Consider the following 24878-nt stretch of genomic DNA (forward strand, 5'->3'; position numbering starts at 1 on the left):
CCAGTCATACACCCAAACTGCTCCTGAGGGGCTGCTCAACTCTTTTACTCCCAGGCGGGTAGGGCCTCACCCAGAAGCCAAAGGTTCCCCAAGGGGGTGGAGGGATGGCTGAGGAGACCCAGCCCCTGAGGCCCGTGCTCCCAATAGACCCTTTTCCATGAATACATCTACATGTTTTTAAGTAGCACCACCCTCCAAAGTTAAGAATCAAACACTATTAGTTTCCCAGCTCCTAGATTCCAGGGCCTTCTCTCTCATTCCACTCCTCTCTCAGATCTGCAGGGTAGAATCAGCCAACAAATGATTAATGCTTTGTAGACTCAACTTATGATCCATCGATCTCTGGGCCTTGCGCTGTGTCAGTCAAGAGACCTGTCTCCTCCCTTCTTTTCCCATCTTTCTGCCCTTCACCCTCAGCACCAACATCTATGGGAACACCTATATTGTTCCCTCAAATTAAGAATTCCAGTTCAGCAGTGATTTCATTAAATTGCGAAATTCCTATTTTTATGAGTGCTCTATCCCCATGACTTCACAGATAAATACCTCCAAACACTAGCTTCTCGGAGGTGGGAAGATCTGGGTCTTTCCTCATTTTTCCTACAAATTCTCCCCCACGGTTGTTGCAATTCCTTTTCTATTAGTTGACTTGAGCTTCTGAATAGAGACCTTTGGCTTAAAGGGGAACGTTTTCTTTTCAGTGTTCTCAGCAGTTTCTTCTTCTTTTGAATATTTGATCTCTTTGATTAACTTTACCATGTTTTATCCAACAGTGACCTCAGTAGTTTGTGAAACTCCATTTTAATTAGAAAATTTTCTAAAACACTGTCAACTGAGTGTGATCTGCTGGAGCTCCTCTTTGCTTAGCAGCCAACTAGTGTGCAGGTTCTGCCACACCCAAGTAGATCCTCAGTCTGTGCGATAGTTTCAACTCATCTTCCTCCTTTTGAAAATGATGATTCTACCAGTTCTGTTATTTGGTCAAGAAAACTTCTCATTTGCTATTTCTCGGGCAAGATTTTCCCTTCACTCTGGCTTGTCCTCTCTGTCTTGGCCAAACAACACCTAACTCATGCCTCCTTGCTCTCTGTTGCTGACATTGCCCCATTCACCCCCTCCCTGCACTGGTCCCAGCAGCAAATGCTCGGCATAAACTAAGGCAGACACCAGTCCTCACTAGCAGATATCCCTAATCAATCCTCCTCTCTCCCCCTCTCCCCCCTCTCTCTATCTTTCCCTGTCTGTCTCTCTCTCTCAAGCCTGGATTTGACTCCCAAGCACTTGTGGCTGTAAAACATTTTAATCAGCCACTACTGATCAAGGAATGAGCCTTCTGGGATAGATACAATTCCCTCTCTCTTTGGAACACCTCATCTTCTGTTAGGATAATCAAATCTTTCTGATCTCTCAAATACTGTTCTGAATTCCTTATTTTTAAAAATATATTTTTATTGATTTCAGAGAAGGCGGGAGAGGGAGAGATTAAAAACATCAATGATGAGCCGAAGCCGGTTTGGCTCAGTGGTAGAGCGTCGGTCTGCGGACTGAGGGGTCCCAGGTTTGATTCCGGTAAGGGCATGTACATTGGTTGCAGGCACATCCCCAAGAAGCAGCTGGTCGATGATTTCTCTCATCGATGTTTCTAGCTCTCTATCTCTCTCCCTTCCTCTCTGTAAAAAATAAATAAAATATATTTAAAAACACACACACACACACACACACACACAAAAACAACAACAAACCATCAATGATGAGAGAGAATCATTGATCAGCCGCCTCCTACTGGGGATGGAGCCCGCAACCCCAGTATGTGCCATGATTGGGAATTTAATTGTGATCTCCTGGTTCACAGGTCGACGCTCAACCACACAAGCCGGACCCTATTACCTTATTTTTATTAAATAACCCTTCCTGCTGCCCAGCCCTTGCATCTATTCTCTGATACCTGAAGCCACACTTCATGTGTTATGCTGGCTGCTCCCAGTCCCTGGACCCAAAAGTGACCTCAGATGAAAATGTCTCATATGACTTCTACCCAAGCCTCTGAGACTCAGGGATAAGTTACTCAGGCAGCAGTTCTGGCCCTGGCCTTGAGTTCTAGTCCTGACCACAGCTTTGTATCTTGTCTCAGTTCCACCTTATGACTAGGCGCTGGGATTCTGCCTTGATTTTACCAGATGCTTCCTGTTTTCTGCCTCCATCCCCATATTCCTCATCTCAGGATGGGGATCTTGTGCCCACATTCTCATTTTCCATCATGCTTTGCACCCACCCAACCTCCTCCAATTATTAGCTGAGCAAATTCCCGAGTTATTCTTCTGATAATCAAGGAAGTTACATTTCAGCATATGCTTTTCTCATTTGCTGAGTAATCTTTGATATCAGATTCTCTGGTACCACATGCTCTCTCTTCAAAAAACAGTGTTCCTCTTTTGGACCTGGACTGGTTCTCATCACCCACCGCCTGACCAGCTCCCCACCAGCTATTTGAGTAGACAGGTCTATTTCCAGATTTGGTGCATCTTGGTCTTAGGCCTTTCGACTGAATTTGACCAGTTCATGCCTGACTGGGAGTCAGGCTGGACAGTTTGATTCCAATTATTCTAATTGGCCTTTGCATGTAAGCGTCCCTCTCACAAGCACAGTGCTTGTATTTTTAGTAGTTGTGGATGGATGAGTCTAAAGACCTAAGACAGCGGTATGTATCTCTTACTTCCTTTATTAACTCTCCACACCAACCAGTTAGGAGTTTAGTTGTACACAGTGGGTATCTAAAAAACATTGCAGCGTATGCTTAGAATAAAAGCTGCAGGAAATATATTCAGTGGCAAGAATCTCTCTGAATGACATGACACATAATGGATCGGATTAAGCATTATGAAGGATACCCTTTCAATTCTGTGGTTTCATTTCCGAGTTAGATGCCGTAATCACTCTTGGAATAAGACACCTGACATCCGGGCTTTGCTCTCTGCTTTGAGCGTACCCATGTCAAAGTCTTTGATATATTTTGGATTGAAAATGAGATTTCAAGGAAGTATTTCATTAGAAGTGGTTATTATTCTGTTTGAACTGTATCCAAAGCTGCTGTATTTTTTCCTTTTATTAACTTTCTATCACACAACATCTTTTTCTAATTATGCATCAGCCAACATACTTTAATTTGCCAAATGAATCTTGTTTGATTTCAACCAAAAAGATGATGAAAATTAAAGCTTGAAGAAACAATACCAAGGTGTCTATCTTTAAGGAAGTAAACACCATTCTTCTAGGTTGATGGTACCTAACTCAGCACTTACTTTATACTTTTGAGACACCCATTACAAGTTTTACATTTATTTAAATCCTATGACCATTAAGAGCAAAACCTAAAGGAATTTTTGAGCTGAAAAGAACTTCCCAATTACTTTGTAGATAAATCCCTGTTACTCTGTAGGTCCTGCATCATTTCCCATTTTAAAAGGTGTTCGTGAGTTCGCACTTGATGTTTTTAGTTGTCTATGGCTGCATATCACTCTACTCCAAAACTCAATGGTTTAGAACAACTCATTATTTGTAGAGAGATGAAATGACTTTTCCCAAGGCTGTGTGAGCACTTCCCCTATAAAAGTATTCTAATGCTGATACTTAGTACAGGTCTTGCTTTTATATATAAGGTAGGTCGTACTACCTTATAACTGTGTTAACTCATTGCAGACCAGTAGTTTTATTGCTAGCTTTGCCCAGTGGCCAGAGGTTTCTATGGAACAAGTACAAAAAAAAAAAGTTTTACATAAATGTTAAAGGCATGCTTGAAAGTCAAATATCCATTGCATTTTGGATATTTATTACATGTTCTTATAAGCTAATATCTTTTTAAAATATGATACATTGTAAAACACTGTGCAGTATGAAGTGGAACTAAACAAAGCTGGCAAATTCTCATGATTTGTCTGCAATGTGTTAATATGCTTGGTTGTGCTATAATTTGGGTTATGTCAAACTGGATAGCTAATTTAAAGGATCCTAAGGACTCAAAGGAGTCCACGGTGCACAAATGTTAAAACTCTCAAGCTATCCATGCTGGGGAGAAGCCTTCCTTCCTCTAGCATCAGACTCCTGGATTCCCCTTTACCTCCTCACCTGCCATTTCTAAATCTGGGGTCGGGGGCATAAGGGGTGGACTTACTTGATTGGAAAACGTTGGAAAAATCAACCCACAAGCTCAACTCGCCTGTTCTCTCGTTCCTCTGGGGACTGTCCTGTCCACAGAGCGGGTGGGTTAGCTCTTCCCTCCAGGCTCCATGTTTCAGGGGGCAGAAGGTCTGGAGTCGCCCCCTCCCCCTCCTCCCCAGCCCCCGTGTGTGGGTAGAAGAATGTCTAATTCTGGTGTTTAGTATGAGGAAGCACAAAGGCATTCTCCATTGTTACCTTGGTCAGTGAAAACAGGGTATTCTGATCTCCTATCTGCAAGCTCCCTGGGACTTTTTCTCAGTTTAGAACTTAGGAGGTTGTGGAAGGGTGCCATTTACGAAGTCAGGGTCCACCCTCAACAGCTTACCTTTTCACAGACGGCTGTGAGGATTAATGCTGGGTTAGCACTGTGCCGGGATTCTGGCTGACTCACTTGCCATGCATTATACCATTTACTTTAGTTATGACAAAGGTCAAGAAACCACACACACCATAACTGGGGTTCGTGGCTTTCTAAGTGGGTCACCACTTATCCCTGCTCTTCCCTGAGCATACATGCCTCCCCTCTCCTCCAGAGATGGGCTGCTTCTCCTCCAGGGATCTAAGCTCACCATAGGCCCTGCACAGACAATGCAGTGACAGTGACATTGCGGACCTCCAAGCCCAGGCCTGCAGCAGCTGCCATTTCCCTTTTCTGGGAAGCCACCCCCACATAATGAACCTGGGCTAGAATCCTGAATGATGAGAGAAAAACTGGGGAGAGCGATCCCACATGGAGGAGCACCAAGGAGGGGTGAGACCTCCTTCCACCACCAGCGCCAGCCAGATGAAGCCGAGTGACTTCCAGTGCCTGTGGAATGGGAGTCTCTCCCTTCCTCTGCAGGCCAAGCCCAGCCCCAATTCCCTCCCAGGCTCTCAGTTGTGAGAAGTGATACATCTTTAAGTCACTAAGCCAGCAAAAGACCATTGACACAGAAATACAATTCAAACCTGCAGACATCAGCCCTTTAAAATGGCAAATTGTGTCATTGCCGCAGTGTGACAAGAATTTCAAAAGATTTGTTGATGATTTATTAAACCGTAGAGTCATGATCCATTTGTATATAGCATGCCTATATGGTCCTAGTCATACTTTCTTTTAAATGTCATTCTAAATGAGCACCTTCAAAGACAAAGGATAATATCACCGCAAAACACAGCTCCATTCTTGTCCAATGGGGTAAAAGCTCTTTGTTGAACGATCTCTCTCTACTGCCTGCAGAGTCTTCAGCCATCCTTGCTTTGCCTCATATTTGATGATGGTGTGGGAGTTTCTACACCCTGGCTCTCTCTTCATTCCCTCCAAGCATCCGCCCAACCCCTCTAACTCCTCGGTGTCTCTTTAACGCTCTGCTCAAATTTTAGCACAGAGCTCATCACATGTTACCTCACTTATGTCAGTCCCATGAGAGCTAAGCCCTGCCTGTTTTCTAAGCACCAGAACAGCACTCCACTTGGAGTAGGTGCTTCATGCATCTTTACTGGTTGAACAAGTGAATGAGTGAATGCCTCTGCTTCCCCTGGCTAGATACTATGTCTTGGTTTTGAGTACCCATTACCACTTCCATCCATTCTCTCCTTGTGACATAGAGGCCAGAAGCCTTCAGTTTCCGGGCTTACTTTTAATCAGGATCCCAATGCACTTCTGGTTCTGCCAGAGGGATGTAGCTGCATGAGATCTGGAGGCAAAGCAGGCGAGGAAACTCCTTGGCCACCAGCTGTAGGCGGAATAGTTGGTTCTAGCAGATGTGCTGTTTGTAGAAGCTGGCCAGTTACCCAGTATCAACTGTGATACCAGCTGTGGCTTTTGCAGTTCCCTGCCCTCTGGGTGACGGCTTTGGCAATCCACGTAAGTGCCTAGTGATGCCCCTTCATTCCTCAGACCCTTACAATGATTGTTCAGAGCACCCAGTTCCCTGATTTAACTGGAGTGATTCTGCTTTTCTACTGAGTTCTAACTGATAGCCTCCATAGACAGCATTCTTGGAGGGCTGGAAATGCCTTATTCATCTTTTCAAACTCACACCTGCACACTGTCTGCATCACAATACAAACTAATAATAAAAAATGATAAAAAGAACAATAGTAAGTGCTTATATAATGTTTCTATATCTATTAACTTATTTAATCTAGTGAATACCCCTACAAGGCAGGTGCTGTTACTGTCCTCTTTTATACTTGAGAAAACTGAGAACTGAAGAGTTAGGCAACTTGCTCAAGAAATCACAGTTCTAAATGGTGGACTAAGAGTGAAACCCAGACAGTCTGGCTCTCAAGTCTGTATTTGTAGCCAATATTCTCTTCCTGCCTGAAAAATAGTTGCTGAAGGATTTGAAAATATAGCCTCTATAATTTTAGAACTCATTTATTATATATATATCCTATTTGCATTTATTGTAAAATAGCTCAGGGTATTCTCCTTCAGGAATCTTACCTTTTAAAGATGTTCCTGGGGCATGAAACATTTTTTTGCTGTGCTCAACTGCATTTTTTCCCCCTAATTACTTAAAAAAATGAAAGAACAAAATAAAATAGGGATAGTTGGAAATAATGTTGCTGAAAAAGTCAGAAGAACCATGGTGAAGCCTGGCCAGTGTAGCTCAATGGAGGTCATGATTTGATTCCAGGTCAGGGCACATGCCCAGGTAGCCAGCCCCATCCCCAGCAGGAGGCAGTCCAATAACAATTCTCTCTCATCATTTGATATTTCTCTCTCCCCCTCTCCTTTCTTCTCTGAAATCAGTAACTATATATATATATATATATATATATATATATATATATATATATACACACATATATACACGCACACACACACATATATATATATATTAAAAACCATGGTGAAGAACACACATAGGTTTCATATGAGTTTTTTCAGCACACCTTTCTGCCTCTTGTCTGGGAGTATTTGTTAGAGCAAATGGCCACAGGTTGCAGCCACGGTAGGGAAAACATTTCTCTCTTCACTGTGGCTTCTGCAAAAATGGAGAACAAGCTTTTCCATGGGGACTCCAAAGACACGGGGTAGATTTTCCGGGAAGATGCAAAGACATGTATAACAAAAAATGTACTTGGGAACTGACTGAGCATCTGATCACTGTCATTGTGGACAAAGTCCACAAACCCTCAATGATGCATAAGTCTGCACAGGGGAAAGCACAGAAATGGGTGCTAGAGTCTTCTCCTCCTCCCCAGGTGTCTGTTGACTCACAGAGGAAGATCCATGAGTATAGTGGGCCCTGGGCAGCCATCCCTTACTCTTTGGGGGACAAGGGTCTTAATCTGATGGTTGCATTGGGAAGGAAAATCTGAGCACAAAGAGCCCAGTCCTTTTGTTCTCTCTTATAAGTTAACCTATCATTCTTTTCTGCTCCTCCACGTCTTAAATGTTAAAGGGGTCAACTCTGTCCACTGATGGGGTGGAGGGCAGGTCTGTGCCCTGCCCATTGCTAGTACTGACTGGGAGGCTGTTTTTGCAATTCTGGAAACCCACTCGTCTAGGTAAAAGCCACACCCCCCGATAAAGGTCTACTGTCCTTACTCTTAATTCCAAAATTCCCAGTGTTGAGAACAAAAAATTTCCCCCAATTCATCTGGCAGCCAAAGCGGAAGTGACCTGAGTCCTTGGTAACAAAACTGGCCTTAACTGACATAAGCTACTTAGGCTTTATTGTGCCCCTTAGAGCTTTGTGTCCCGCACAACAGCCAGTAATCACACGGGTCTAGGAAAATGTAAATAGATTTCAATGAAATACTAAACATTCAGATTCTTAGTCATACTAACCACATTTCAAAACTTCAAAAGCCTTTTGTAACCAGTGCTACCATATAGGACAACACAGATGAAGGCCCTTCCAACACTGCTGAACATTTTTTTTTTAATATACTATATTCATTTTTCACAGAGAGGAAGAGAGAGGGATAGAGAGTCAGAAACATCCATTAGAGAGAATCATCTATCAGTTGCCTCTTGCAAATCCCCCACTGGGGATATGCCTGCAACCAAGGTACATACCCTTGACCGGAATTGAACCTGGGACCTTTCAGTCTGCAGGCCGACACTCTATCCACTGAGCCAAACCAGTTTCGGCCACTGCTGAACATTCTATTGTACAGCACTGAGAGAGGGTACATGTTTCCTTAGAGACCTTTTCTACTTGACTATGGGGTATTACTCCAGACCCATATAATAAGCAGTGTACGCACCATTACCCCTGATCTCAAATATTTGGAATTCCAAAATCACATCTGGTACAAAGGATCTGTTTTTAATCAGTAATAAAGGCAATATTTTGGTCTTCCTTCTGATTTAGACTTTACCAGCTACAGACTGAATGTTCATATGGTCCAAAGTCATATATTGAAGCCCTAATCCCAAATGCTTTGATATATATTTTTTAAAATATATTTTATTGATTTTTTTACAGAGAGGAAGAGAGAGGGTCAGAGAGTTAGAAACATGGATAAGAGAGAATCATGGATCAGCTGCCTCCTGCACACCCCCACCTGGGGATGTGCCTGCAACCAAGGTAGGTGCCCTTGATTGGAATCGAACCCGGGACCCTTCAGTCCGCAGGCCAATGCTCTATCCACTGAGCCAAACCGGTTTCAGCTTGATATTTTGAGGTGAGGCCTTTGGAAGGTAATTAGGTTTAGGTGAGGTCATGAGGGTGGGGCACCCATTAAGCGATTAGTATCCTCCAAAGAAATGGAATAAGGAAGAAAGACCCAAACTCCTTTCTTTTTCTCTGCCACCTGAGGACACAATGAGAAGATGACCAGCTAAGAACCTGGAAGGGGGCCCTGATCAGGAACGGAATCTGCCAGCACCTTGACCTTGGGCTTGAGCTGAGAAATAAGTGTCTATTGTTGAATCTTGAGCTAAAACATTACCTTATTCTAAATTGGTCAAAAATGGAGGCAGGGAAGAGGAATATTGCTTATCAGGCCTCCTCGAATTCCAGTAGTAGGAAGAGCATTGTGTAGGCTCCTCTCCTCTGCGTGTTCATGGACAATTCAAGCGACTCACAGTGGAAGATCCATGAACTGGGACAATGCTACTGCCTCTCCCACACTGGTTCTTTCATTGGTAGGGATTGGTCTGATGCAGATCAGACCTTTTAGACAGAACCACGTCCTCTAGTGTTCAGAACATTCTGAAATTTTCCTGAAGGCTGGGTCAGGACAGACAAAGTTCCCTTCCTACTATTTAGGTTCTCTTGGATGTCAGACTTTAAGAGTAAGGACAGTGCCCTAATTGGTTTGGCTCAGTAAATAGAGCATTGGCTTTCGGACTGAAAGGTCCCAGGTTCGATTCTGGCCAAGGGCATGTACCTTGATTTTGGACACATCCCCAGTAGGAGGTGTGGAGGAGGCAGCTGATCTATGTTTCTCTCTCATTGATGTTTCTAACTCTCTACCCCTCTCCCTTCCTCTCTGTAAAAAATATCAGTAAGATATATTTAAGAAAAAAAGAATAAGGACAGCACTGATCCACAATATTTAGCTTATATTCTTATCTATATGGAGGTACGCTATCTCATAGGAATTTGGCATAAACCTAGCCTTGGGCCAAATAGTACTAAGAGAGATGTTTTGAGTCCCCTGTAGGCTCTACCTTATTTCATTTTGCTATTATGATTTCTGGTAAGTAGCTTAACCTGGTGTAGCCTCAGTTTTCTCATCTGTAAAATAGGGACAACACTCTATGGGCCACCATCCTCACCGGATTTGAGGATGGAAATCAAAACTAAAATACTGAATGAGCCAATATATGGGAAAGTAAGTTTTACATTCTAAAAATATCTTTATTACTGATGGGAAATTCCACACAGCCTTGTGAAGCAATGCCGTTTAAAACAATCATCTAAGTGAGAGAGACCCTGGCAGGATTCTTAAAAGTTCTGCTATGAGTTCCACAAAAAGCAGCTTTTATTTAGAGCATAAATTGGATTTCCACTTGTAAAGGAGAGCATGAGGTAGTGTTCTTTGTCTTAATTTGACAGTGGAAAGGTTCTTGAGTATTGGCCAAGAATCTAATATTGGATTGTACCAACACACACCACTGGCTTCCTGAATTGTATCCATAAAGGTCTCACAGTAAAATGCTGCCTCTGAGAGAGCCTTTACCAAGAGTGCAAGCCTTCACATCAAGCTTGTAAAAAATACTCATCTGTCTTCTCTGTTCAACATACCTTCGGCTCCCCCGATACCCGATACAAGCTTAGGTCCTGCTCCTATTGAAACTCTTCAGATAAGATTTCTGATCTTTTTCTAAAACGATATATTTTTATTGATTTTAGAGAAGGAGAGAGAGAAATATCAGTGATGAGAGAGATTCATTAATTGGCTGCATCCTGCATGCCCCTATTGGGGATCAAGCGTGCAACCAGAGCATGTGCCCTGGACCAGAATCGAACCTGGGACCTTGCAGTCCCCAAGCCAACACTCTATCCACTGAGCCAAACCAGCTAGGGTCACACTGCTGATCTTTTAAGATCAATGTGCAAGTTGCTCAGTTCAAACAGTGACCAGGAGGCATGAACAACTCTCTCCGGTTTGCTTTCCTGAGATTAATAGATGCTAAAGGTTTATTTCAAGAAACTAGAGAATTTGAAGAATTACTCGGACAGGCTTAAGAAAAATGAAATTCATCTTGAAAATTAATTGAACATTTAGCTGCCTCCATTTAAATTCATTATCGGTTTTTATCCTAGAAATTACAAATGTAATGAAAAAATTAACTATGGGTGCTAGTAACAATTTCACTGTGGTTTAGAAGCAACTTATTTAAACAAAAACAATAATTTATCTAGTTTTACATCAGCAGATGTAAATACTTTGAGATTTTTTTTCCATGCTCAGGAGCATTGAAAATTTTAAGACTAATCATTTTCTAACACAATTCTCTCAAACACTGACAATGTTTTAGCAATATTTTTGAAAACAACAATGGAAACTTAAGTTGCAGAATTTCTTAATCCTTCAACAGGCTGGCTGCCTATCTCCATGGTTTCTTTATCAAGATTAAGGTGAAATCCTGGAGACATATTTGATGAAAAAGGATTTTGAGTGTACTGAAGCTTTCTAAAACCTTCCTTGCTTATTAAAGTCTGTGAAATTAAGTTGTAAACTGATGAAAGGCCAGTCAGTTCCACTCTAACAAGTACAAGTACTTCTAAAACTAATTAGAATTAGTTTCTGCCAGTGGTTTTATTTTTTTTAACATGATTTTTTTTAATGAAGTTTTTTTTTTTCTCCCTTTCTTTCTTTCTTTTCTTTTTTTTCTTGGTCCTCTCTGTATGCTTTTAACAAGCAATCAGAGCCTCGAGTTTTCAAATTATTCTCTATCCAATGATGTTTGTCAACTTTCTTTTTTCCTTCTACTTTTTTTTTTTTTTTGTCAGGCTCCGGACTTGTTATAGAGTGCAGAAAACGTTCCCTTCGTATCTCGAAAGGAGTTTATTCCAGGCTCCTAAAAACTCATCTCCTGGCTGAACATTTATTGTTCTGGAAAAAGGCACATCCTGCAGTGTTATCCAGCTCACGTCCAATGCATCCTACTTTTTCTTAACTTACTGAGAAAGAAAGTTAATATCCAGGATGAGAAGTAAAAAAGCTGTGATGAACAGGGGACTCACCACCCAGCACTCGGCCGCTGTGATTTGTGAAAGTAATAAATCAACAAGTTTGCACTTAGCGCTGACCAAGGTACCCAGCCTTAAAAGCAGTGACACCACTGAGAGGCCAGGCGCTGGACCGGGGACCTCAAGCCCAGCGCCCAACCAGAGCCGGGCTCACCCTGAGCGCTCTGCCTGGAAACCAGCCCCCGGCGGATCCTAGGACCCCAAGATCTTCCCAACCTTTGCGCGGGCCTTCCGTTCACAGGGGTCTCCTAGGCAGAAAGGGTGCCATCGCACCCCCCAAGAGGTGAGTCTTGGGGAACACTTCACCTCGGCCTGAGCAACAGCAAGGGAGGGTGCCCTATTCGGGAGCCTGGCGAGGAGAGCTATTCCTTACACCTGCAACAACCTGGGAGAAGAACCCGCTAAAAGGCCGGGAAAAGGGTGGCAGTGGCAGGTTTGGAGCTCCCGGAAGCCTTCGCAATGCCCGGGACGTTACTTAGCTGGCCCAGAGGCGTGAGGCGGGATAAAATGAGTGTTCTAGGGGGAGTCGGCAGGCAGAGGGGATGAGCGAGGTGGGTAATTCCCAAGCGCTCAGAGCAGCCAAGGCTTCCCGCTGGAGGAAGGGAGCGCGGGGGGCGCACGGCGCACCCGGTTCGCTGATGATCCCGCCGCGCGGAAGGACAGAAGAACAGAGGGACAGGCAGATCCGAGCAAGGAGGGACGGACTGACTCACCTTCGGGGTTGGCGCTGATGAAGACCCGGACGCTGCGGCCGGCGGGCACGAGGTGGGAAGGCAGGGCGGTGAGGTTCCCGGAGAACGCCGCCCGCCGGAGCGCCGAGTCGCGGGGGCAGGGCAGCTTGGTGCCCGCGCCGGCCGGCCACATCGCCCTTCGGAGGGACAGTCGCCGCCGCCGCCTGCTGCTCCTCGGGGTCCTGCCCGCTATCCGATCCGCGGGACGGCGAGGTCGATCGATCCCGATCTCCGCAGGCAGCACGGCTCAGAGCCGCTCCGAGCCCGAGGCGCCGCGGGCGAGCTCCCCGGCGCACCCCGCCGGCCGGCGCGGCGTGGCCATCCGGACGGACCTGAGCTCGGGCCTCGGTCGCCGCCGCCTCCTACTGTCTCCCCGGGAGCCGCCTGCGCCCGCGGCCGGAGTCCGGTGCGGCAGCGCCAGGAGCGGGAGGAGCGGGAGCCGGAGGGCAGCGCGCCCGCGGCTACGAGCGCGGCGCCCCTTTGCGCCGGGAAGCGCCCGCGCCCGCCGCCGGGTCCGCGGCCATCTCCCCGCCCGCGCCCGCCGCCGCCGGAGGGAGGAGGGGGCCGTGCAGGGGCGGGACCGAGCGGCCGATGGGAGCGGAGGAGCAAACTTTATCTGGGAAAGGTGTCCGGGACTTTGTCGGGAGCTGCCTCCCTGTAGGACCGCGGGGCCGGGGCCTCGGGCTACCCAAGAGCCATCCAGGGGCTCCCTGGGCTTCACCGGGGATGATGATCCCGGGCGCTCGCGGCTGCCTCCTTGGCGGAAGGCAGGAAAGACATTAGCCCGAGACTCCTGCTGCTCTGCCCGCTCCCCTAAAGGTCACGGGCGCCCTGAGGGTTTTCGGGAATGCACGCGTGCCGGCGGCGTCTGCGCGTCTTTGCCCCAGTGCCGGGAACACGGCCTCAAAGTTGCACACTGGCGCCTAGTCCGGACCCCGGGGTGGGAAGCATCACAGGGCAGAGCCGCTTCGGGCGGGCGTCCCGAAGGGAGTGGCACCGCCGCCGGTTAGCTGGGGGCGCAGAGGGTCCGGACCTTCAGCTCCTCCCGCTCCGGACGCGCCGCGGAGCCCCGGTTTTTATAGGGGAAGCTGCGCGGCTCACGTGCTCGCCGCCGCGTGGTCCTGGAACCTCTCCAAAAGCGGATCTCTGCGGGGAGCCCTCCGGAGGCCTCTGAGGCTCCAGGGGGGTCCTTCCTGCGCCCACCCGGGCGCACTTCTGGGCCATTCCGCCCTCCCAGTGTTCCTGGCCTCGGCCTGGAAGATGCGGGGCGCCCTGCGCCGTCCAGCCCAAAGGCCCTGCAGAATGCAGGTGGTCACGGACTGAGACGGGGTGCGAGAGATCAAGTTGGCTTTAGGCCGATGTTTCAAATTCATGCTTAGGGTGAGTTGGTTCTACCTGACGCTACCCTAAGGTGGACAGCTGGAGGGTCTGGTGCACGTCCCGGGTGAAATAAGATGTAAGTAGACCCAGCTGTAACATTGCCGTCTCTGGGCCGCACTCCATGGAAACACTGCAAATCCCAGGACAGGAAGGACAACGGGGGGAAGGGAAGAAGGAATGTTTGGTTTCTTAATTGGAGTTTGTTCTCCAAACCCTTTCTTTTGAGCTTTAGGGCAGGAGCTCAACTTGTAGAGAGAGGAAGAGCAGCTTTTCCAAATCATTGGGATTGGGGAAGGGGTGGGTGGGCGCAGGGTGAAGGGAGCTGTGAGTTTGATCCTCCCACCTGGCGCTTCTGCAGGCCTGCATTTCCCCCGGGCCCTGCTGGTGGCAGTGAAGGCCTAGGCACTGCTGCTGGTTTTGCTGCCCCGCCCCATCCCCAACACACACTTTCTGGAGTAATCTTTTTGGAAGAATTGCGTCTCTGGGTTTTTAAGCCGCCGCTGAGCACCGGGGCCAGACAGCAATGCTTACTTTGTAACACTGTGCTGCAAGCAATGAAGAAGCCTGGTCCCGCCCAGGCTTGTGTTCAACTGATTCCATTTAGCAAATTATCTCCTTCTCCTGCACAGCCTCATTACTGTCAGGCGGGAACTTCTCCGGCAGGAAGGAGGTCTCCAAAAGACCTCCCGAGGTCCCAGGAGGCTTGGGCTGAGAGCTCAGGAACAGGTTAGGCATATACAGTCTCTATTACAGTATCATCTTTTATGAATATACTGTACCTATTACTGGGAAAAGAGCCAGGACCACTTTCTGCTTGATCTCAATGTTGTTTATGAGAGTCTGATAGGACCCGCTATGTAGTTGGTGGTTTCTCTCTTAAAATTCACTTTAGTATGTATGTCTCCTGACCTTTGCTTCAGATCTCAAAAGGTTGCACTTCCTGAGGATGACTTTGGGGTTTTTTGGCAGCCTCTATAACCTAATTAACTGTTCTAGACAGGCCGAAGTTTAGCATCTGCCAGTGTCATTGCAGACCAAGGATGCAGAGAGAGAATTTTATGTTAACCGTACTTTAAAAGGCTCCCTGCACAGCCGGTTTCGCTTCAGGTAGAGCAGGCTCCTGTCTTTGGTTTATCAGGGAGGTTTCTACCTGAGGATACCTGATCACCCACCCACCCACCCCCTTTACACATATATACATTCTCCTACCTCTTTCCTTCCATGTCCCTTGCTAACATCTGATATTCTAAAGCCAGAGATTCATTCATTAGCATGCAGATAACATAGGGAGGAGTCACCCTTGGAGGTAACACTTTGTTATGAATTAACTGGATTTATTTCCCACCCCGAGGAACTGTTGGCTATCGGAGGGAGTGAAGAAATTGAGAAGGGAAGGGAAGGAGCAGGCACAAATGTGGGAGGCAGGCCCAGACTTAGAGCTTTGCTTTTATATCTGTTTAAACACTTTACATTTTCTCCTCTTAGGTAAATATTGAATGTGTTATTAGGACTCCCATTTTATGTCCCATGAGAAAACCAAGGTTCAAAAAAGAGAAATGACTTGTGCAAGGTCATAGAACCAGTGAATGATAGAGCCAGGATCCAGATATTGCGGCCCGTCCAAATACTCTTTGCAACACAGCACCTCTATATTCTAATGTTGCCTAGGTCTGGCCTTGGCTGACTCTTTAATACCCTGGAAAATAGATGTTCAGGTGTGGAAGTCTGGTTACCACTTCTGCTTTCCCAATAGGAAGGAAGGTCTGTGTCCACAGGATCACGCAGGACTAGACTCTTCCCACTTTTAGAAGTTGGTTGGATGATAAAGACTGCCAAATCCTTGTTTTCTTTGGGTCCTGTTCTTTCCTCATAAGACCACAGGCAGACCCATTTCATCACTGAAGTTGGTTGAGCAATTTAAAGCATCTATTGTAGAAATATCCATAGCTGGTGTGGCTCAGTTGGTTGGGCACCAAAAGGTTGCTGGTTCAATTCCTGGTCAGGGCACATACCTGGGTTTCAGACTTAATCCCCGGTAGGGGGTATGCAGGAGGCAGCCCATCAAGGTTCCACTCTCACATCAATGTTTCTCTCCCTCTCTTCTCTCTCTCTCTCTCTCTCTCTCTCTCTCTCTCTCTCTCTCTCTCTCTCAATATCAATAAGAAATCTTTGTAAAAACATCTAGAAATCTGTATATATAAAAGCCAAGCAACTGGAATGGCAGAACAATCAGAATGACTAGAATGATAGGTTGCTATGACACGCACTGTAGCGGCCAATTGGCCCAATGGGGGCCCCAATCAGCTTCCCAAACCTCCTGTGACCCCTCTCCCTGGCCAGCCTGGCCCCCTGATTAGTCTCCCCCCCTTCCCCCGCAAAAATCCCGATTGGGGACAGGGTTGGCTGGCCAACCTCCCGCGTTCCCTGCCCCCACATCAGCCCAGCCCCAAATTGGACCCCATCAGGGTCGGTGGCTGGACCCACTGATGCACAGATCTGTGCACCAGGCCTTTAGTAGGAGAATAAAAGTACATGGGAAATGGGCTACAGATCTTAAATGTGACAAAAACAGATATTCCCTTCTCCATTCTCTCCCTCACCCCAACTAGCAGGCCAGAGGATCACAGAGAGGTCTCCTATGTTTATAAAACATTGCCACCAGCTCTTGCAAAAGCAGGGCTGTTCAAAGATAAGCTCACTGCTAGGTTCATACTACTCATGGAGCTAGAAGAAACATTGTGATCATGGAATCCAACTCCTCCTGATTTATAAGTAAAACCCCTTCCAAAGTAATTTTTAAAAATAAGAGGAAGGAAAACAAACAAATAGTAATATTGACATAGTGAGCATCTGTAAGCTAGCTACTGTATTAGGCCTTTAATGGGTGCATCATTTATTCCTATTATATCGGGTGTGTGGATCCAACACTTCTCATTATTGTTTGTGATGTATGTGCTGGTTGCCTGATCCAAAGTCCATGATATGCACATGGTATCTCACCTAGTCCCTTTCCTGCAATAGTTTGTACCTTTTCATCCATCTGAGAGTTGTATCACATGTCCAATTCATTCTTCTTAGATGATGGGGTGACGCTCATAAAGTGTATGACCCAAGCCCCTGTGACTGACTCGGCCTCAGAAGAAGGAAGATCCATCACCCACTCTGCATTTACCTGCAGGTACACTCACCTTTGTGTACATCGGATAGCCTGGCTCAGCTGCTTCTGGACCAGTGGACCATATTTGTCCTACTGTGGATGGAAGTGGAAATAGAGCCCCCGGGATCATAAAGATGACCAAATTAACACACCTTACTACTCTAACTATCTCAGGAAATCTAGCCAAGGAGGCCAAGGATGTGTTTTGTGTTTCTCAAACTTGAAGAAGAGTACCAGATTTAATATTACATTGTTGTTCACCCTGACTCTTCGATTAGAGTGATAAATATTTGAATCTGCTTTGCTAATGTGAGAAGTGGATTACACAGGGTCAATCAAGTAAGGAGTCCACTTTCCAAAGTTCCATCTCAGGATAGAAGCTAGGCTGTCGGGAACCCACATACTTGTTTACAAAATGGAAATTTTCAGTTTATGTGAGAATTTGTCAGCATAGCAATATGCCAGCAGAGACTGTTGAGTCAGAGGTGTCTGCAGTATGATAGAATTCACAGTAGCTCAGTTTTAAATAAAGTTACACCTTTCTGAAATTGCTATCTGATGCTTCCATGACTCAGAAATGCTAACTTTATATCCACCCCCTTACAAGGCTGTTTGATATATTTTTTAAATCTGTCTGCCTCTTACAACCTAATCATTCACATGGTTACGAGAGCACTGTGCATACCACACAAATTAGGAGAAAGTAAGGTCGCTTTTCTATAAAAATTTGTAGATTATTTTATATTTCTAAATTAAATGTCTTGTTTTATGATTGCCAACTTTGTTTCTCCATCATGATGTTAAAATAAACACAACACCATTAAATATCCTCTCCTCTCTTGTTCCATTATCTGATACTTCATTGCAAAATTGCTTTTTACAAAGCACTTTCATACATTAACACATTCTGATTCTAACGACATAGGGTCTGTCAACAGTATATAAGGACTTCCTTTTCTCCACATCCTTGACAACATGTTTTTTTAAAAAAATTTTTTTTTAAATAGTAACCTTCCTAATATGCCTGAGGTAATATATCACTATGATTTTGATTTCATTTCCCTGATGTTCAGTCATGTTGACCATCTTTTCATTTATTTGTTGGTAGTTTGTATGTCATATTTGGAGAAATATTTATTCAAATCCTTTGCCACCTTTTAATTGGGTTATTATTATTACTATCAAGTTACATGAGTTTCTTATATATTTTGAATATTAACCCTTATCAGACATAGGTTTACAAATGTTTTTATTTCTTATTCTGTAGGTTTGTGGCTTCCTTTGCTGTGAAGAATTTTTTGCTTAATGTAATCTCAGTTGTTTATTTTTGCTTTAGTTGGTTGTGCATTTGGTGTCATATGCAAAAAAGTTATTGCCAAGACTAATAGAAAAGACAACCCTAAAATTCAGATAGATCCAGAAATACCCCAAATCTTGATTAAGAAGGCCAAAGCTGGAGGTATCACACTTCCTAATGTCAAATTATATTACAAAGCTACAATAATCAAAAATGTGGTAGACATTAAAAACAGACACATAGGCCAATGGAACAGAATAGAGAGTCTAGAAATAAGCCCACAAATATATGCTCAACAACTCTTCAACAACAGTGCAAAGAATACAAAATAGGGGAAATATAGATTCTTCAATAAATGTTGTTAGGAAAACTAGATACCTATATGAAAAAGAATAAAATCTGTTTTTTAATTTATACCATACACAAAAATTAACTCAAAATGGATTAAAGACTTAAATATTAGTCCTGAAACCATAAAACTCCTAGAAGAAAACAGGGAAAACAAGTGATTTTTATAGATGATTTAAACACTAATTGCTAGTTATAAGATTCTCTGGGAGTAAAACTAAATAGAAAGTGGTCAAAGTTTTGCCACCTTCTTGGAATAATTGTGTTAATAAGGATATGACAATAAAATGTACAGAACGTATCTAATATATGGCTAAACTATCTTTTGATATCAAATGCTTGCTTTGTATATGATTTAGATTAAAAAAAATAAATACCCATCTGTCCTATATAGAGTTCTTGGCTGAAGACAAGAACTAAGCATAAAAGCAATTACCTGGGAAATTCTTAGGTGTTAACAGTACTGTAGGCAGGAATAGAGAACCAGTCTTGGACAATGGGAGGGGAAAAGAAGAGGTCAGCTCATCGGTCCATAGCTAAACCGTCACCAGAAGAGATGTCTAGGAGAGCCTAGACCTGCTGCCGAAGCCTGAGCACGCAGTGCCACCCTGTCACCACAGGGCCATTCGCCGGATATTGCCATGGGCACCACTGCCACTGAGCAGTAGATATGGCTGTTAGTATTGCCCTGTTCTTCACTGTGGCTTCAGGGGTCAGGGATCCAGGGAGAGGGACTATCTATAGCTAGACTTAGGCTGTGAAGAATTTTCTGAACACTGCAAGGAGGATCAGAGATAAGAGTGTCAACAAAAAACCCTTTCAGACCTCCCTGTAGCACATGTATAGTATACTTCGGTTCATTTATTGCCCAGAACATTTAATGCTCTGGACAAGAAATGAATTGGATGCTTTTGCATTCCTTGTAATACAATTAGGATGATGACATTCTACCTCTCAGCCTCAGATGCTTGGCAAAACTCACCTCTCCTAGATCACAACCAAGAATAAGGGTGCGATCTAAAAAGAATCTTCTAAGATTCTATTATAGCGTACTGACTTTTTAAGGGAACTCATCAAACCCTGGCTCTTATATTGATGGTCATTGTGACCCTCTGCTTCCATGCAGCTTATTTGTCTAAAGTGTCACCTAATGTCATCAGGTACAGTATGTACTTGTCTTACTGGGTTTACTTGTGTTTTACTATGTGTTACAATGTTCACACACTGACACTCCCTTTTTGACTCATGGGAGACCCCCCAGGGGCTTTCTGTCAGGGTCTCTTCACATTTACTGTATACACAATTCCAACAAGCTGGTTTTTCCTGTTTGGAAAAACCACAGCAGATTAGACAACGAATCCGGAGAGAAAGGGGGGCTCTGTGGAAATGAGAAATGACTGTCACAGCAAGAGTCAGAAAACATTTGACAGCAGAGGTGATACGTATTTGCATACACACACACACACACACACACACACACACACAGTGATCTAGGGGCCACTTAATTTTGGAATAACAGGACTCCATCTATTTCAAAATGGGGCAGACAAGGAATTAATAGATCCTGAAGTAGAGACAGACTAACTTGAGAGTATTGCACTTTGCAAGTATTTGGGGACAACATTCAGCAGCAAACAACTCATCATAGAGTTTAGAGAAAGGGGCCGTTGGCACTCATGACATCCAGTAGTAAACATGGAGTAGAATGAGATTCAGGTAGAACATCGGAGGGTCTCTTACTTAAGTGCCTGAAGTGACAGTGATAACAATAGTATCAGTAATAAGAATAGTAATACTATCAATGACAACAATAATAAAATAAACATTTTGAAGCCTTTCATTGGGCCAGGTAGTCTCCTATTAGCTTTATAGACATTATCGTATTTAATTCCAAGCTGGCATTTCTAAAAAAGAAGTCACTATTATTATTCCCATTTTCCAGATGAGGAGGCAAGGTAATGTCAAGGTACTTTCCTAGATCACACAGAAGGTGGTAGGGTCTAGACTTTAATGCAGGCAATCTGGCTCCAGAATATGAGTTTCAAATTTTATATACTCCATCTCTAGATGCTAGGTATGATATACTCCAGGCGAAGGAGTACCAGCTCAAGACAAGGAAACCAGGAAGAAACTCAGGTTGCATCACTTGTCTTAAAGGGAAGGGAGGGGAATATTCAATGAGTGTTTACTCTGTGTGTATCCATTACCTTCACCGTCTCATGTGGCCTCTTCTACAATCTCTGATATTATTCTTCATCTTGCAAATGAACAGTCCGAGGCTTAAGTAACATATCCATCCTCACAGAGCTTATAAACAATGAACTGAGACTAAGTCTCCATGCCTCACTCCATACTCTTTCTGCTACAGAGTGACATTGCCAGCAAATGATGTGGATGGTGATTGTGAGAATGAGCTATTAAACTTGTCCATTCATATATGCAGCCATTTTATTTGTTCATTCATTAAATATTTGTTAAGCACTTACATGACCTGAGGACAAACCCTTTTTTTGAGATGTACAATCCAATACGGGACTCCAAAAAGATGGTGCCTGTATGAGGGGAGGTCTAATGAGATAACCATCAATCAGTTTAGAGATTTAAAACATGAGCAAACCCAATAAAACAAGTACATACTGCACATGATAAGACATTAGTTGATACTCTAGAAAAAAAGGGCTGCATGGTAAGACACTACTGCCCACCCACTTGAATGAGTATAATAGAAAGGCCAGACAATTACTGATGGGAATGTGAAGAAATTGCAACCTTCTTAAATCGCTGATGTGAATGGTACTTTGGAAAATGGTTTGGCGGTTCCACAAGTTGATAAACACAGTTACCATATCATCCAGCAATTTCTAGAAAAAATTCCAAAAGAAACAAAAAAATATATATCCACAGAAAATATGTATACAACTGTTTATAACAGCATCTATAATAATAAAAGCATAATATGCTCAATAGACTGGATGACCTGGACAAAGCTGGAGCTGTGAGGGAAGCCCGGGACCTGGTGCCTGAGCGAAGCCAATGCTGGCAGCCGGTGGAGGGAAGGCCTACCCTTGCATGAATTTCGTGCATCAGGCCTTTAATTATTCATAAATGCCAAAAAGCAGAAACAATACAAATGTTCACCACATGATGAATGGGTAAACAAAATGTGGTAGATATGTAAAACATATGCAGCAATAAAAAGGAATGCATCACTGAGAGATGCTACAACATGGACAAACCCTCAAAATATTACATTCAGTGGGGGCTGGGGGGTGAGGGTGGGGAATCACAAAATAACTCATATTGTATATGTCAATTTATGTGAAATGCCCAGGATATGTAAATTTATAGTGACAGAAGTAGATTAGTGGTTGCCTAGGGCTGAAGGAATGAGGGGGAAATGGGGAGCCACTGCTAATGGGTATAAGATTTCTTGTGCATGAAATCTAAATGATTCTGATGTAAGTGCTAAAATTAGATGATGGTGATGGTTACACAAGTTTACATATGAAAAAACATTGAACTGCACACTTTAAACAGGAGAATCTTGTGATATGCTCATGACCTCTCAATGAAGCTGTTAAAAATTACAGTGGTTTCATACAGCCAAAGTGTATTGCTCACTCATGCTGCACATTCACTGGAGGTTGGGGGAGGGGCTTGGCTAGTAGTGTTCCCTCTCACACCCCCGCTGTTAGCAGCTATACTTCACCACATACATCTATGATCCATAAGGTAAGACAGAAAGAATGTGGCGGATTGCCTCTTTGCCCTTAAAACTTCCACCTGGAAGTTCTACAGATCACTTGAACTCATGCTTCATTGGCCAAAATATGTCACATGATCACCTCTAACTTCAGAGAGGGTGAGGAATTTCAACTCAACCATATAGGTAAGAGAAAAGAAGGACTAGAATATTTGCGGAGGGTCCTAACAAACACCACACTAGTCCTTTTTTCTTTCCTAGGTTTTCATTCCTGAAAACAGTGACTCCTCACTGCAAGAAAACCAAGTTTCCTTAAACTGTCTTTCTTTTTGAATAAGATGGAAGTATTTACATGAGTAAGGTTTGAAAAAAGAGAAACACACATTACCCCCCCCCCCCCCACACACACACACACACATACACACATCAACTTAGAATAGTGCTTTCTTCACAGGATAGGCTTCATAACTGTGTGCCAGCTGCATAAATGAACATGAAATGATGAAGCAACAGCGCAGACAGGTGAACGATTGAGAGCCCGAGGTGTGACTGGAGGATGGGTACGGCGGGAGTTCAGCAAAGAGGAGATGGAGGTGAGTCAAGGTGGCAGCGGCACAGTAATTGGTGCTCCCAGCCTGCGTCCCGTGTATCCGTGCAGATGGATCACTGCGAACGGCTGCCCTGACGCAGATGGACGGCGCTATCTGTGTCACGGTTTGTTTTCTTCCCAGGCAGGTCCCGGGCAGAGCCCGGCAGACCTAATGAGGGCAGAGAAGAATAGCACCCGGAATCACTTAACCTTTCTGAGTCTCACTCCGCAAACCACGATTGTACAATGCAGCCGGAGGACACCCAAAGACCTGTGATAAAAGATGCTATCTGTGCTTTGTGCTAAACCTATCAGAGAGCAAAATGGTACTTCCTGGGTATGGAGTTGCTGAATATGTCAAAGCCGTAATGGCCATTCTGGAGGAAAACCCTGCATTCTGCTGAATTCAGAGTTTTCACGGGAATGTTTTACTGAAGGTCCCCTTCTTTCTGGAAATTCATTAGGCAACACAATTATACACACACTGCAGTCATTTTTACATTATGGAGAGGTTGTTAAACGAGTGCTGGGAGTGCTTTCAAGGCATTGCCCATTCTTTCATTCCACATGGACTTTCAAGCAAGAGTTGACTGTTGTGTTAGCTGCCAGATATAAAAATCTCCACTCCTGTCATATTCCTGTTAGACATATACCTTCATTAATCTCTGAGGAAAAGGAGCTTTTCCCTCAAGAAAGCCACTTAGGTGTTCATTTTCAGTTTTGGTTGTTACAGTGATCAAGTTAACCTGAGGGTGGCTACACTTCATTTGCTGGTTTGTAGACAGCTCTAAACATGGAGAGAAGAGTTAACATATTCTTAGAAAGCATTCCTTATTTTAAAAATCTTAATTAAAAAATTCTGTTAAGTCTGGCCAGCATGGCTCAATGGTTGAGCATTGACCAATGAACCTGGAGGTCCCTGTTCAATTCCCAGATAGGGCACATGCCTGGGTTGCGGGCTCAATCCAGTGTGGAGCAACTGATCAGTGATTCTCTCTCATCATTGATGTTTCTATCTCTTTCTCCCTCTCCTTCCTCTCTGAAATCAATAAAAATGTGTTAAATACATAAACTGTCAAAGCTTTACTTTCATTAAAAAAATTCTGTAAAAAATGTTTACTTTTCTCTACCATAGAAGGGAACAATAAGAATATCAATTTAAAAGTTATGGGGAATAAAACACACAGAATAAACAAACAAAATATCAAATCACTTACAACTAGCACATGTAATTCTTAGCTTAAGCTATTTTAAAAATGAGAAAAAATAGGTGATATGGGAGAAGATTTCAATTTTTGAAAACTAAATAGTTACTGTTTTTGGAAATATGTAGAATGTCCACTAGAAGTAAAAATAAAGTCATTTTCTTAGCATAACCATTCATCTTAGCTTTCTATTTATTAGAACTACACAGCACTTAGCACAGTGGAGGAGCTTAAAGGAACACTTCTAGAATGAATTGCCAATACCTGGCAAATGATCTTGGAATATATTCAAAACAGCAGATAGGCTGTTGCATCTGGCAAAGGCACACATACCTGCACAGCACTGGAAAACCATATGTGGAGCGGAATATTTTTAGTACTTTCCTAAGGGAACCCACCTGCTGCTAATTCTGGGGAAAAAAAGAAGGAGAAAAAAAACAACCTTCACAGCCTAGAGTTGCAAAGACAACAGTTAATAATACTCCAGAAATGCCCATAAGGGACTTCCCAAGTATATTGATGTCTACTTAAACATTTATCTCTTCCCTTTTGCTTGTTCCATTAGAGGAGAGATGGTAAAGTCAGTCATGTGACATTCTGCACCTAT

General features: G+C 44.0%; 1 protein-coding gene and 1 long non-coding RNA gene across 2 annotated transcripts in view; one reads left to right on the forward strand and one right to left on the reverse strand.

The window, feature by feature from the left end:
* NWD2 (NACHT and WD repeat domain containing 2) overlaps nucleotides 1-13264 on the reverse strand; it is a 134154-nt gene extending 120890 nt beyond the window's left edge. The window contains exon 1 of the mRNA XM_084900295.1: nucleotides 12575-13264. Within this exon, the coding sequence (XP_084756421.1) occupies nucleotides 12575-12725 (151 nt within the window). The 5' untranslated portion in view covers nucleotides 12726-13264. The remainder of the gene's footprint in view (nucleotides 1-12574) is intronic.
* On the forward strand, nucleotides 12003-23945 carry LOC311631389. Its single transcript, XR_014796567.1, has 3 exons — nucleotides 12003-12144; nucleotides 17051-17150; nucleotides 23213-23945. It is a non-coding gene; the product is annotated as an uncharacterized lncRNA (long non-coding RNA).
* The last annotated feature ends 933 nt before the right edge of the window (nucleotides 23946-24878 follow it).

The sequence above is a fragment of the Pipistrellus hanaki genome (genome assembly GCF_964339955.1).
Source record: "Pipistrellus hanaki genome assembly, chromosome: 1".
NCBI classification, from domain to species: Eukaryota; Metazoa; Chordata; class Mammalia; order Chiroptera; family Vespertilionidae; genus Pipistrellus; species Pipistrellus hanaki.